This window comes from Tachysurus vachellii, chromosome 2, assembly GCF_030014155.1.
Source record: "Tachysurus vachellii isolate PV-2020 chromosome 2, HZAU_Pvac_v1, whole genome shotgun sequence".
Lineage (NCBI taxonomy): Eukaryota > Metazoa > Chordata > Actinopteri > Siluriformes > Bagridae > Tachysurus > Tachysurus vachellii.
The window spans coordinates 7,745,292-7,760,431 of NC_083461.1; the positions used below are offsets into that span (position 1 = coordinate 7,745,292).

At 37.6% G+C, this 15,140-nt stretch overlaps 1 protein-coding gene across 1 annotated transcript in view; it reads right to left on the reverse strand.

Annotated features, from left to right (window-relative positions):
• LOC132862942 (disintegrin and metalloproteinase domain-containing protein 12-like) overlaps positions 1-15,140 on the reverse strand; it is a 96,419-nt gene that overhangs the window by 34,209 nt on the left and 47,070 nt on the right. The window contains exons 4-10 of the mRNA XM_060895363.1: positions 14,672-14,750; positions 9,149-9,225; positions 7,896-8,088; positions 5,720-5,785; positions 1,747-1,818; positions 1,344-1,513; positions 496-580 (exon numbers count right to left, since the gene is read on the reverse strand). Of these exons, the coding sequence (XP_060751346.1) occupies positions 496-580; positions 1,344-1,513; positions 1,747-1,818; positions 5,720-5,785; positions 7,896-8,088; positions 9,149-9,225; positions 14,672-14,750 (742 nt within the window). The remainder of the gene's footprint in view (positions 1-495; positions 581-1,343; positions 1,514-1,746; positions 1,819-5,719; positions 5,786-7,895; positions 8,089-9,148; positions 9,226-14,671; positions 14,751-15,140) is intronic.

Here is a 15,140-nt window from a genome sequence, read left to right on the forward strand (position 1 = left end):
CCAGAGTTTATATAGAATGGTGTAAAAAACAAAAATATCCAGCAAGCAGCAATTTGCTAAGCAGAAACAGAGAAATGTCAAAGGAGAATGGCCAGACAGGTTCGACATGAAAGATACAGTAACTCAAACACCCACTCTGTACAACCAGGCTGAGGAAAAAACATCTCTCAAAAACAACAGGTGGATGAGGTGAGGTGAATAGGCTACAAAAGTTCAAGACCACATTAGGTTCCACTTCCCACAACCAAGAACGGGAATCTGAGGCTACAGTACACACAGGTTCACTGAACTGTTTGAAAAAGTAAAAAAAGGCGAATTGCATATACATCATTAACCACCTTTAACAACTCTAGAAGCAGTTTTCTTGCACAGCTGGAGAAATCCCAAAAAGTCCCTGTTTCACTAGAACATTTGTATACTTTGTCTAAACTACACATGAATCAGAAAATAAAAACTAATGAACATAATATTCTGTTGATCAGAAATGCTACTCACCATGACGATGCCCCCAGACTGCTCGGCTGTACACATGCTCATGATAGGAGCCATGCCGATGGTGGTGCCCTGAAAATACACCCCACTGCAGGTGGAGACAGAAATACAGATTTACAAACTGATAAAACATGAATATCTCAATACACAAAGCAGAAGTTTAACTCATTTTATATTTACATTATGTTAATATACTGTGTTTAGTGTTTAACAGGATTCAATTTAGTGTTTTAATAGGTTCAGGGTTGATGTGTGTCATTCATTCATTTATTCATTCATTCATTTCATTTCATTTCATTTCATTAATTTGTTTGTTCATTAATTCATTCATTCTCCTTTCTGGTGCTGGTCATGGTAGGCACAGGCTGAATAGTTTAGTCCAGGCTTCTTCTAAACCAGCCACAGATTTCAGCTGCTCCTGGGGAATCCCCATATGATACCAAGCCAACTATGAGATATAATCTCTTCTGCAGATCCTGAAAAGGTTTCATTGCAGGGGCCTAGCTCATTTAAGACTGTTCATCGTTGCCTGCCACCTGACTGTCAATGCACCCAACCATGAAGATAACTTCACTCTCCCAATTTGTGCTGAGAACAACTACCTCAGCAGGGTGGCTGGTCACTGATTTCATCTGAAGACACCACGTCAGGTCTTGCTTCAGAGATGGGGCAATATAACACTAATCTAGCCAGGGTACCCTTTTTACTGAAAAGTGTACATTTCATTTTTACTACTTAGTTTTAGTTTTCTCTAATAATCCGAATCATTTGTGTGTAATAATTCTTCAACTTGCAGTTGTACTTGCACTAGATTGTCCTCTCAGGCTGGAGATTACGATTTGTCTCCTGACCTGATAAGCTGGGCATTATCATGTGGTCTCTGTGGTAAAAGCTTGAGTTTCCTCCAGTCCAGGAATTCATGTAGTGTGGTGAACGGGTCCTGAGAGACAGGGCATTTGTCTGAGTCACTCCACACCTCCAGCCCTACCAGGGCCACACGGATATTCAGTGCTCTGTAGAACTGAAGCAGATGGAGACCTAGGTGTTAACAGGATCTTTAAAGCAGTTATTACCCATATTTTTACATGTTTACAGACATTTTGTACTCTATGGAGGCCTGAACAGCATAAAATTAATTTGATAGAGCAGGTGTGTTAGAAAGGATAAAAAAACACATTTTGCACATAGTGGCACTATGAGCCATAGATTGCACTTTACAACAATATGCCGTGTTGGCATTTCATTTGGGTTTACCTTGTCCACATAATTGGCGATCTCAGCCAGTCTCTGTTTCACTTTCTCCACATCCTTGCCCTGTTTCTGATACTGAAATAACAAAAGATGCATGTTTTACGCTACTCAAATGAGGCATGTCACATGTGGCATATAATTTTCCAATGTCCATTTCCAAGCTTCACTTCAGCACAGATGTTAAGGCTCTTTCTCAAAATTTGGCAGCTTAGACATGCTGAGCTTGTTTTGGGCCATCAGCCGAGGGAATATAAAAGAGGTTGTACAGAATCAAAGAATGGAAAAGTTCTTCTATGTTCTGTATGATTACTGCCCTTAGGGTTGTGAGTCGTGGGTTGTAACTTTAATCAGAAACTGCTGAACCTTGTAAGTCTGGTTTGCTGTTACCATTCCAAGAAAGATTTGCATAACATTATTCATTTTATTTTTCAGCAAAACTAATGAAGTCCCATTGGTGAGTGGAGAAACCTTAAGATTATGATAGCATAATGTTGTCCCTACAGGTTACAGATTTTCTGCTCTGTTTAAAGAAGGTATGATCAAGGAGGATTCTCTCCTTTAGACTACCGGCACTTACTGCATAATTAACTGCAACAACACTGATTTGCAACCTAAATACTGGGTTCTTACAAATTTTAGAATAAACTGTCAGTGTTTACCCAACTTTTTTTTTTTTTAATTTCCCGTGTGCAATAAATATAAAGTTTATTACTCAATTTACTATTGATGTACCATTTCTACAGTTGCTTTATACTTGTATTTACTTGTATAAACTAAAAGAGTTTACTTTAAAGAACACTACGCATATACAGTTGTGTCCAAAAGTTTCAATACCCTGAAAGAAATCATTAAAAACCATTTATTTGACATTTATTTGAAACATATGACTCATAATGTTTGGCCACATTATAAACACACAGGTTGATAGACAGAGGATTTAATGGCTATTAAAGGGAAAGTTTCCACACCTGTGGTGCATTGCATTTGTAATTTGTGTCTGTGCCTAAATAGTCAGTGAGTGATGTGAAGTGATACACTGACTTGGCTGGATATGGCACCATGGGGAAAACAAAAGAACTGACAACGGACCTGCGTAATAAGGTAGTTGAACTTTATAGCAGGAAAAGGATATAAAAGATATCTCAACACTTGAAAATGTCAGACAGTACTGTTCAAACTCTAATAAAGAGGTGGAAAATAAAAGTTTCTGTTGATACTAAGCCACGCTCAGGTAGACCAAGTCAGATTTCTCCCTCTACTGCCAGAATAATTGTTCGGGATGCAAAGAAACACTCACAAACAACTTAGAGAGAAATACAGGCTGCTGTATGCTGTTTTCAACGAGCACAATAAGATGGTACTTGAACACAAATGATCTGCATGGTCAAGTTGCCAGAAGAAAGCCGTTACTGCACCAAGGCCACAAAAAGGCCCAACTTCAGTACACCAGCCAGCATCTAGAAAAGCCTCACAGCACAGTCTTGTGGGGTGATGAGACAAAATTGAACTTTATACTCACAATCATAAATGTACACCATCCCATCTGTAAAGCTTGGTATTGGATCTCTTATATTTTGCTCCGGTGGCACAGAGAAGTTAGTAAAAACTGATGGCAAATCACAGTCTCCTGACCTCAAGATCATTGAGCCAATTTAGGGAGATCTCAGACGTGCAGTTTGTGCAAGACAACCAGAAAATTTACATGAACTGGAGGCATTTTGCCAAGAAGAATGGGCAGCTATACCACCTGAGAGAATTAAGAAACCCAAAAGAGGACAATACACTAAAAGAGGGCAATACACGAAATTAAAATCTAAAGGTATGCAAACATTTGAATAGGGATTATTCCCTTATTTTCTTGTTTCGTCGCAGTCGGGCGGAAACCTCGTATGTCCAAATTTGGTCAATTTCATATTTTTTCACATATCGATGCTATTGGTCAGTCCCCACGTGGGTCTGTTATTTTTACAAGTTATTAACCAATCTAAAGTCTTGAAAATAGCTTGAGCGCAAATCTCATAACTCCATTGGACACTTCAACTGTCCACCTCTTCCTCACTCCGCGGGAGAGATTCGCGGCATATTTCTCCTTAATAAGAGTCGCAACGAATCAACACGTCTTCTGAGGTAAATGTCTTCAAAACACTGGGCTCAAAGAAAAAAAATCTTGACCCCCGCTAGTTCTGGTGCTCGTCTGAGGACAGGAATTTAGCGCAAGACAATCCACTGCAACGTGGACTAAACCCTGTGCACTGCAGATAAGGTACGGCGTTTTTTTAATTTCCTGAAAAATAACGGTTTTGGAGATATGAGGATTCCGGCCGACAGCGACGATTTGTATTTTTTTATTACTTTATTTATTTATTTATCGAATTGTTTCTTTGATGATTGTGACTTTCTGTTATGCCTTGAGTCCTATATGAAATACTGTAAAACACAATTATGTTGCCTTCTCAATCAAGTTTTCTTTAAAAAAAATGGTACACATCTTGCAAATTCTCCCAAGATATGCAAACTTTTGAGAACAACAGTAATTATCAACTGTCTATTACTTAAAATGAACTAAACAATGACCTGAATGTCTTATTTGATTTAGTAAAGTAATGGTGCTTCATCTGACATACATGATGTCATCATCACACTGTAAGACATGTCACAAGGGTTAAACTTAGAAACTAAATTTCTCCTGCTACCTTAAAAACACGAGTCGACTCAACTCGAACTTTCTTTCAGGTTGTCGAGACAATAGATTGTTTTACGTTTAATGTTTGAAACTTATTAACTTGAGTTCAATATTTCAAACTTGTCATAATTGAAGTTAAAAAAAAAAGAAATAAGTTCATATAACCTTTATTGTGTTTTACGTCTTGTTACGCTTGCACCATTAAGAAGTCAGGGCACTGGTTTTCAACAAAAGTATGGAATATCATTTGTAGGGTTTTGTTCAGTGACTAGTTTGATGATGCATTATTTAAAGACAAGAAGACACAAAAAAAAGTTACATAAATGTATTTCTTCTCTTGAAGAAAACTCAAGTTTTCAGACAATAAACTTAAAATAATCCATTGTCTTGACAACTTGTGAGTTAAAGCAAAGTTTTAAACTTAACTGTTAATGTTACTTTCGTATCTAGTAAGGTAAACTCAATAAACATATTATACCCACAAGGGAATCATAACTATATGTAATAACCAAGTGCTGCTGTTATTTAAACCATTTTTAATGGGAATAAATACATTTACATTTACAGCATCTGGCAGACGGCCTTATCCAAGCAACTTACAGAGGTGCTTTTGAAGCCTCTATCAGTGCTCAGTGACATACATCACTTTCTAGACATTTATTATCATTTCAAAGCACATATCAAACAAAGCATGTTGATGACTTTCAGCTTTTAGAAGCTGTATGAATCCTATAATAACCATATGCATCGATAGGTCAGATTTTGTATAGTCTAGAGCAAGTACCATCTGATAGCTTCAGCTGGAATAGATTTGCAAAAAAATCATTTTCAAGTACTGCATTTAGAGGAGACGAAGTCCAATTTTAAACAGACAAATTAGGCAAGGGTCAAGTAGCTGCAGCTGAAGGTCTTCTTTTTCTGTCATGGTCCAGATTAATGACATTAAAGTGCTACTTAAACGATCCTTCACCCGACCGAGCCACGTGAATGAACTCCCTTCTTTTACCAAAATAATCAACAGCTGCGCTTCAACAGCCTCCTCCTCAACTGAGCACCCTAACAAGATCACAAGCTACAACCCAGACCTCAGAGGTAGAGGGTCATGACCTTGTAGTAACACAATTTCAGCATTGCTATATTTAGGTCACCCTATAATAAGGTCAAGGTTTGTTATAATCTATAGAGGAATTTGTTTCTTGCTTGACTATAGATGTCACCTTCATATTCTTTGCTCTTTAGGCTTCATGACAAATGCATTGAAAGTGAATTTTTAATGAATTTTTAATTACATACCTCTCGGTTGTCTGCTACAATGATCAGTTCAACATATTTAGTGCTGCTTTGGGCTTGTCTTTTGTACTGCAGAGAGAGTAAATAGTGAGAGGTAAATGAATCAAGAAAGTCTGAATGTAAAATGTTTGGAGAGAAACAGATTGCAAAGGGAAGCAAAAAAAGAATAAATAAAATAATTAAACTGAAAATAATACGATTTGGTTCATTTTGGTTCAAGGGCAGATTCAACAAAATGTTACAATACATTCCAGTTTAAAAAGCCTTCACTTAAAAACACCGGTGCACTTTCTTTTTTCCTTAAACCCACTGAACATTTTGTTAGGTCACTATTACCATGTGCTGCATTTTTTTGTCAGTGCATCTAAATTAAACTCGTACTAAGAAAGGCTGCAAAGGTTACGGTTAATGTTAAGGACAGATTCATACCTTTTCCTTCAACTTTCATATAAATTCGTACTTACTTCATGAAAGATTCTTTTTTTCTCAAAATTCATGAAATTAAGAATACAAACTCACTGGATTTAAAATAACCGAATCAGTATTAGCAAGAGTTTGTATGGAAGTCTAACAGTATCAGTAATAGTGTCTTTTAACTAAGCAATTGATGAGAATTGTCATTGACTAAACAAACCAGAGTTGACCGGCTTCCTCATTTTGAATAGTGATAATGAAAATAAACGCACATTTACATCAGGGATACGCTTCACAATCAGAGAGAATACGATTGCTGCTCTTAGCACAAATACTGTCAGCACCATCGATGTGAGACGGACACTGACGCAGAGCCTGTCTGCTAGGTAGCCATCAAAAGAAAAACTTACATTAGACATGCTGATGTGGAATCTTCTTCATCATGTGTTAAACCAAATTAGTGTGATAATGGATGTCAAGAGCAAACAAATGATATTGTAAGTAGACAAAAAGCTTTTTTTTTTAGCTTTGATTTTAAAGCTTTGATTTTTTATCCTTGATCAAGTGAAGGAATTAACCAGCCTTTTTATCCACTTAAATCTGTTTTTTGTCTTGAAGCCAATCAAACATGGATTTAATCTGTCAAGTCTTTAGTCTGGGGGCACGGTGGCTTAGTGGTTAGCACGTTTGCCTCACACCTCCAGGGTTGGGGGTTTGATTCCCGCCTCCGCCTTGTGTGTGTGGAGTTTGCATGTTCTCCCCGTGCCTCGGGGGTTTCCTCCGGGTACTCCGGTTTCCTCCCCCGGTCCAAAGACATGCATGGTAGGTTGATTGGCATCTCTGGAAAATTGTCCGTAGTGTGTGATTGTGTGAGTGAATGAGTGTGTGTGTGTGCCCTGCGATGGGTTGGCACTCCGTCCAGGGTGTATCCTGCCTTGATGCCCGATGACGCCTGAGATAGGCACAGGCTCCCCGTGACCCGAGGTAGTTCGGATAAGCGGTAGAAAATGAGTGAGTGAGTGAGTGAGTCTTTAGTCTATCATGTATAGAACCTACTATAACTCACTCCTTCAAGGATTTCACTAAGATTTTTATGATTGTTTAGCCAAATATGTTTAATACTACTTTTTTTTTCCAGGATTTTTTGTGCTTTTTTTTGTGGAAAACTGCAAGCACAGGAGATTTTTTTCTTCTATTAAACTCCTGCCAGTGAAGACACGTGTAATAAGTTTCTAAGATAACTGTACTCAGGTTTAATGCATGTAAATCAACGAGATTCTTTGGCTGAATGAGTGTTGTGATGATGTCACACAAAATTGCTAACTTATGAAAGTAATGCCATAAAAAATACCTTGTGTCTGTATAAAAATATACTGAAGTATATCTGAGCCAAAGAAATGTTGAATGTAAGCTTTATGTATGTTATTTGCCTGGAAAAATACACACATAGAAGAGTATTTTTAAAGCTTTAAGCAAGAAGTGAATGATGAAAGTCACACTCATCACTCTATGCAGAATAATCATGCATTGATTGATCATTATTCTGGCTGCAAGGCTCTTGGCAGGAATTTATCCATTGTTTAAATCACAAAAGACTATAACTGACAATAGCAAAATGCAGCAATTCATTCTGCAAATACTCTTGTATCAGTTTTCTATCTAATTCATGTCATTTATTTAAAAGAGTCATCATCATTTTATGCTATTGTACTATTTTAAAGCATGTAAGAACATGGTTCATTTGCCGCGTTCTTGCTTCGCTCACCCTGTGCCCATGTGAGCTGAAAAAGCTTCTGGTATCATCGGAGAGTCCTGCGATGTGAGAGACGTTGTGTCCGTGTCCGCATGTCCCGTTCTGCAAGGTGAGACGCTCTCCTCTAAAGATATGATGCAGGGTGTCATTGGGATTCTGCGCTGGCTCCAGCACCAACACTTTATCTTTCAGTGTGATCAGCCCTCTGTAAGTAAGAAAGAAAGAAAGAAAGAAAGAAAGAAAGAAAGAAAGAAAGAAAGAAAGAAAGAAAGAAAGAAAGACACTATAGTGACGGAAGTGTTGAGAGACAGAAGTGTAAAGTCATTTATTGGAGTGGTTAAAGTGTAAATAGCACACATTGCTCTTCAGGGAAGCACACTTTCCTCTTTCCCACAGCTTAAAAATGTTCTGGAAACCAGGTTATTTCAACATCCAAGCCACTGATGGTGAACACAACATCAATTTTGGGGATATTTTATCAAAACAACTGTACTTTCAGTTCCAGTCCTGATGTTTAGCGGTTATGGGATTCGCTTCAACAAGCTTTTCTCACACTTTACAGTTGCTTGTTGATTTAAAGTGACATACTCCTCTGTAGCAAGGCAAGAAGAGCCAAACTGTAAGCTTTCTTAATAAACCCATAGTGCATGCTAGACCACATAAACACTCATGTAAACCACACTCACACCAACACTGCCAACCAAAATCAACAATAATTTGTTTTGGCCTAAATGCCAAAAAACACAGTTCTTGTCAGGGAAGCGCTGTTAGAGAGTGTGTGTGTGCGTGTGTGTGTATTTGTGTTGCACGGTCTGAAGACCGAATGTGTGGCTTGAGACAGGTTTTGAGGGAAACACTTTGGATCCTGTTTGCAGGATAATGTTCCTGATGCTATCAAGCAGAATTATGATGGTAATAATTCTGGAGCAATATGCTACAGTGTGCCTGTGTGTGTGAATATGTGTATCAGTCAATTATTTGTTTTTCCAAATCTAACTTATCTTAGTTATGTGAGGATCTTTCCTGAAGATATGACTTCTGGATACATTCCATATAATTAATTTTATTGGTCAGACAGCTGCTCTTGGGTTACATGTTTTTTTGGCAGATACATTTATTCGTAGCATCATTCACCAGCATTACACTATAATATCAAGCTGTGTGTGTTTTTGTGTGTGTGTGTGTGTGTGTGTGTGTGTGTGTGTGTGTGTGTGTGTGTGTGTGTTCTAACTATAACATCAATGCAATCAATTTCACTGACTCACCTGATTCCGGTGCAGGTACTGAGGATGACGTCAGAATGTGGATAACCCTTCACCTCTCCATGGTAGTAACAGTTTACCTGAGAAAATTCCAGATCAAAGAAATACAAGTAGATAAAGGATGATGGCTGATTTTGAAATTTTGACTTTGTATGTGCATATTTAGTACTGTAGGTGACATGTAGAAGTGGGAGGGAGTGATTGCTGATGAGATTCACTCCTGATGTGTTCTTCAGTGAGCTGTGTGTCTGAGGGTTTGGCAGCAAGCCAAATTTGTTTTGATTTATTTTTACTTCACATAATTTCTTGCCTGGGTTATTAACAATTGGTGACATGGTGGAGCAGGGGGGCGTGATGCCACCTCCGTTACATTGTCCCTGGATCGATTCATTGGCTTTCCAAACAAATGATAGAAATCTCAACGGTCATGAATGACATTCTCAAAGACTGCTAATTTATCTTATATATCAAATATAATTAAAAGTAAAATTTGTACTGGTTTATATGGATTTAAATCAATCCCATTCATTAGTCCAAGCTTAAACATAACCTTCATAGCTTTGTAATGGGACAGTGGTAGCTCACGTGGTTGAGGTTCTGGACTCTTGCTCAAAAAATCTGGGTTCAAGCTGCCACTGTTGGGCCCTTTAGCAAGGCCCTTAATCCCCCTTGCTCCAGGGGTGCAGCATCTAAATTAATTCAAGTCATTTGAATGGTTATGCCTTAAAAAGATGTCAGCCATCTAATTTAAGTTCAAATAATTATCTTCTACCTTTAAACACCTGAGTCCATTTAAAACTCTTATAAAGCCTGTATGGGTTTAAAATAGATATTTTTGATAACCACACATTTAACAATTTTTTTTAAGTTTAACAAAATTAAACTATTAGAGAAAATCTCTAAATTACAGCAGAAACACATAGGCATAACACAACAACATATTTCATCTCAAACCTGGTTAGTTTCATTCAGAAGGGAGGACCTGTCTGGTTTGAAATGAAAGCTTGGGGTTTTTATTCTGGCATGAAGCTCTAGCCTGTTTAGCCAGCTACAGAGTAAAACACAATGCAGACGCTTCCACTCCCTCTGTCTGTACCTCAATCTGCTTGCAGGCTTTCAAAAGGAAATATGATGTTTTTAAAGAGCCAGCAAAGGCAGTGTGTTCGTTTCAACCTTGCTCTATCATCCAGACAAGGTTTCAGGTTCACAGATCATTATTTTTGTGCTGAGGCTCAGTCCCACTCTCACGCCCCGGCATGTCTCTCTGCTCGACCTGTAATTTGTCAGCTTGTCGCTCTGGTCTGCATGAGCTGACACGGAGGACAGCTCTGAGTCTTCATGTCCACTGGAGCCTTATTTCCTGTTTGCCCAGAGGTAAAAAAGATATTTAAGGGCCGTTGAAAAAAATCTGACACACGCGTGAGCAAACAGGATCGAGGGTCTGATTAAGCAACCACTCCTGATGTTGTGAGAAAGTGGATGTCATATGATGCCATCCGGGTTATAAAAAAGAAACATTTCTCCAGGTGGTATTAATTCAGCATCCACTCCCCAATTTTTTTAACGGATATGATGGCACATGCGGCTGCCACAGAGGTAAGTACCACATATCCTGTTACATAGGTCCATGGTCTAAGTTGCAAGTATTTATTTCACCACTTAAGATTATTTGGGATGTACAGCACACTTCAGTTTAATCTTGACACAGGATCATTTACAGTCATTTAATGTTTTTAAATGAAAGACATTACAGAGAATCCACAATGTTGCATGTCTTCATTATAAAAATAGATCAAGAAAAAAAGAAAGAAAGAAAGAAACAAACAAACAAACAAAAAAAACACCAAAAATTAATTAAATAATGAAATAACAAAGTAAATAATTCAATTATTCCATAACTTATTCCTTAACTGTGTAACGTTTATACCACAGACATCCCTTCTAACGTGACATCTTATATCTGATGTGATAACGGTTCATTTGAACGCATATAAGCTTTTCCTAATCATTCCTAAGCAGAAGAAATGCTTCTACTCAATTATAAAAAAAAAAAGTAAAGGAGTCAAAAAGACCACTATGGGAGAAAAAAAACCCATTTGAGACCCTCTTAGTGCATTCAGGTTCAAATATTCTGCTCAGGGTTCATATGGTGCATCACTTAGTGTGTTGTGTTCCAATTTATTTATGTCTAAGTGATTTGTGAGGCTTTCTGGGTTGAAACTAAATAGAAAAAAAAAAACAGAGGCAGATGGATGGATGCTCTTTGACACAAAAAACACACCCCAATAAGCAAATCTCTTTGTAAATACACAATAATGGATCCATGGTTTACTCCCAAGCATTTCTGAGATCCTCCAGAGCAGCTCATCCCTGTTTAATGGACAAGATAAGCCACCCTGTTGCCTAGTGATTAAACAATCTGTGGTCACAATGAATTGATTAGATTTTAGCATGTTTAAATCTCCATGTTTGAAACAGCATGAACACAGAGCCAAGAAAATGTTGCTTGACTGTGGATGAGGATAGAGGTTAACTTTAAGACTAAACTGTTACAGAACACACACAAGCACGCACGCACGCACACACACACACACACACTTGCACATTCACTCAATTGCTGTTTTGCACACCACATTTTAATACCCCATCCAACTGCTGCTATAACATAAGTATATATGTTTCCAAGAACATCTGTATCTGTCCTGTATTGTTTTGTATACTCTGTCTTTTGTCTCGCACTGTTAGCTCTGTGTTGTTTTATGTAGTTCTATATTGTTAATGTGTAGCACCATGGCACAGGAAAAACACTGTTTCATTTCACTATGTATTGCATCAGCTATATATGGTTGAAATGACAATGAAAGCTTCTTGACTTGACTTGACTTGACTTAACTTGACTTAAAGACATGTCAAGGTTAATGGATATTTTTCACACACACACTAAAAAATTAGATGTGAAAAATTCAGCAGGTACAGCGATGTTGTTGATACATCTGGATAGATAAAAGCAGAAGAATATTATATACAAAAATATATATATATACAAAAAGTATGTATATTACTGGCCTATATTCACAATATTCACACCATCAGGTGGTCCATAAAGAAAAGGAACTGGGAGAGAATCAGTGTAAAGCTCCTGGTTCATGCTACAGCTGTATCATTTACATCCTCCTGGACAGAGGACAGACCAATGACCTGCTGGAGAGATTAGATCTCATAGATCTATCATGATAACCTCTGGGGATCTGGAATCTGTGCAGGGGCTTAGATAAATCTGGGCTGAACTTGTCAGCGTGTTGCCACTTTGCCCTTCAACAGGAAATGTGAAAAAAGAAAGAATGAATGAATAAATGAATGAATGAATGAATGAATGAATGAATGAATAAGAATGGTCCTCCAAACATATAACATCTGCACAGTGGTTGTTCTATGTCAATTACTTTACACTGATAGACAGCAAAGATGAAAAATTTTCCATTGTAACAGCTGCATATTTTGCATATACTAAAGCCTGTAATTAAAAACCTATGTGTTAAATGTACCCAAAAATCTAGCAACTCAGTACAACTGGGATTTTTATTTATCAACAATGTATGCACAATGTTACACACAATATGCACAATTTCTATGCCTTGAATATGTATTTCTTCTATATTTCCGCTCAGTCCTGACCACACAAACACATAAATGTAATATTAGAATTGTTGGTAAACTGAATTGTAGAATTGTAAAAATAGAATTGTTGGTAAACTGATTATGAGGAGTTTACATGACACTTGTTGTCAGTTATTTTCGCATAATTGTCAGTGTAATTACTGTTTATGGGGCGTACAAGGCTTGAAGGTGTACGCTACACAGATAAAACACATGAAATCTAAATTAAAAATGCTTAAAACACAAATTTAAAGATTGACTGCCATTCTGCCTTGCTTAAAGTTTTGAAAGGAGGAAAGTGTTTTTAAGGAGGACAAGAACAAGGTTTTTATTAATGTTAACATCTCAGTCAGGACCTGGAGACTGATTTTTCCCAGCCGACTATGGGCCAATTAATGACATGTTAATTAACGACAATTTGTTTAAAATGAATTCATATTAATTCATGCTACAGTTTACAGATTACCAATTCTGTAGCAGCAACCGACAAGACTACAATAATGATAAGTTTTCTAAAAAAAAATAGTTATAAACACTACTTCATTGTCGTTAAGGTCTTTCTCTCAGAACCTTTGACATGCTCCATGGTATCTGCAACAAGCAGTGCAAAAAAAAGGCTTTTAAAAAAAAAAAAAAAAGTTGTTTACCATATTTGGTGATTTTGGGGCATTATTTTCAAATTCAGATGAATGTGTCTGTGCATGAGTAGAGCAATTTAAAGTGTGTGGGATTTATCAACGTCCATTACGTTCAGCTGTGGATATGTACAAGTGATGAATGCCAATTTTCTTTCTTGGTGGTTTCTGAAGAACAAATTTAGAACTTGTTCTGCTCTGATAAATGAAACCACAGAACATGTCAAATAAAACCTGCTAATCATGTAGAATCCTCTCCATTTTCTTGCAAGTGATGTAATTTATGAAAATATTTCTTGTACCCGTGTGCCCATTAATGGCCCAATAACTTATTCAAATGGGAAACGGTACAAAGTAGCAGAAACCAGTCTACTAGTCTAGTCTACTCTAATAATTACACTAATCTATCTTCTTTTGTTTCAGCAGGGTGGGATGATCATTTTGTTTCTAATCAGGACAGACCCTGGCTGTGATTCATGTGATGCTTTTCTTTATCCTGCAATCACATATCATTGTGAAGGAGAATTCTCAGTAACATTGGCCTGCACCACACTGTGGTGATCAGGGAGCTGTCAGAGTTTGGACGACGTGACCCGCAATCATTGCTTCACCTTAAAAATAATGAAAACAAAAAAGTGCACAGTTAGCACACCCTGTCTCAGAGGAGCAGGAGATGGAATAGTGAAGCAAACAAATCCTCAACTATCCCCCTGTCTTGTGAAACAGCATGGCCTATGTTTCACTGACCCTCAGCAGACCTTGTAGACACACACACACTAAAAGGGTTAGCATAACATTTTAAGTCAAGGCTTGACTCCTAGCTAAGAGGATCAACTTTGTATCCAAGGACAAAATAAGCCATTTGTTCTGCTGATTAGATTAATTAATTCATGCAAAAGGACAACCTAATAACAATCTATAGTGTTAACCGACAAACTGCTTTAACTGCTTTAATCCCAGACACTGTTCTGAGTCTGGCTGATGTTGAATTAAAGAGATGCTGCACAGACAAAGAGGCAGTGAGAAGAGAGGGAATATGTGTTTATGTTAGCTGAGGGAGCTATAAAATCTTTACAGAAGGTTATTAACTTTCCCAGTGGCTTTCATCACAGAGTCATGACAAAGCCATGACAGACGCTTACCGACTCTTTCTTGGATGCAGTAAAAAAAAAAGAAAAGGTATGGGTATTGTTTAAGAGATGGCAGGCAAAGGATGATGTGACAGGGCTCTTACTCTGGAGCTGGGAGATGTGGTGATGGGCTTCCCTCCATCCAGGTAGTGCGTTTCTGTGTAGTGACTGGCAAAAAGCCCCCTGCAACACACACAGAGTAAAAATATACTTCAAAACATTTTGTCATATTAATTGTAATTAGTAAAAGCAAATCTGATCAGTTTCATTGAACCTCATGTGTCTGTTTAATATTATTAGACTGACATAGAAGAATTCTTTATTTGTCCTACAGTATATACATTACAGCAAAGGGAAATTATTTTCTTTGCATATACCAGCTTGGCAAGTTGGTTTCATAGCATAGGGTCAGCACTGATGGAGCAGAGAAGGTTAAAACTATTTCCCAAGGGTCCAGCAGTGGCAGCTTGGCAGCGCTGGGGCTTGAACCCTCATCTTTCAATTAGTGTATTGATTGAACTGAGTCACCACATATAATCAACCACTATAAGAGTTGACATGAAGACTTTCAAT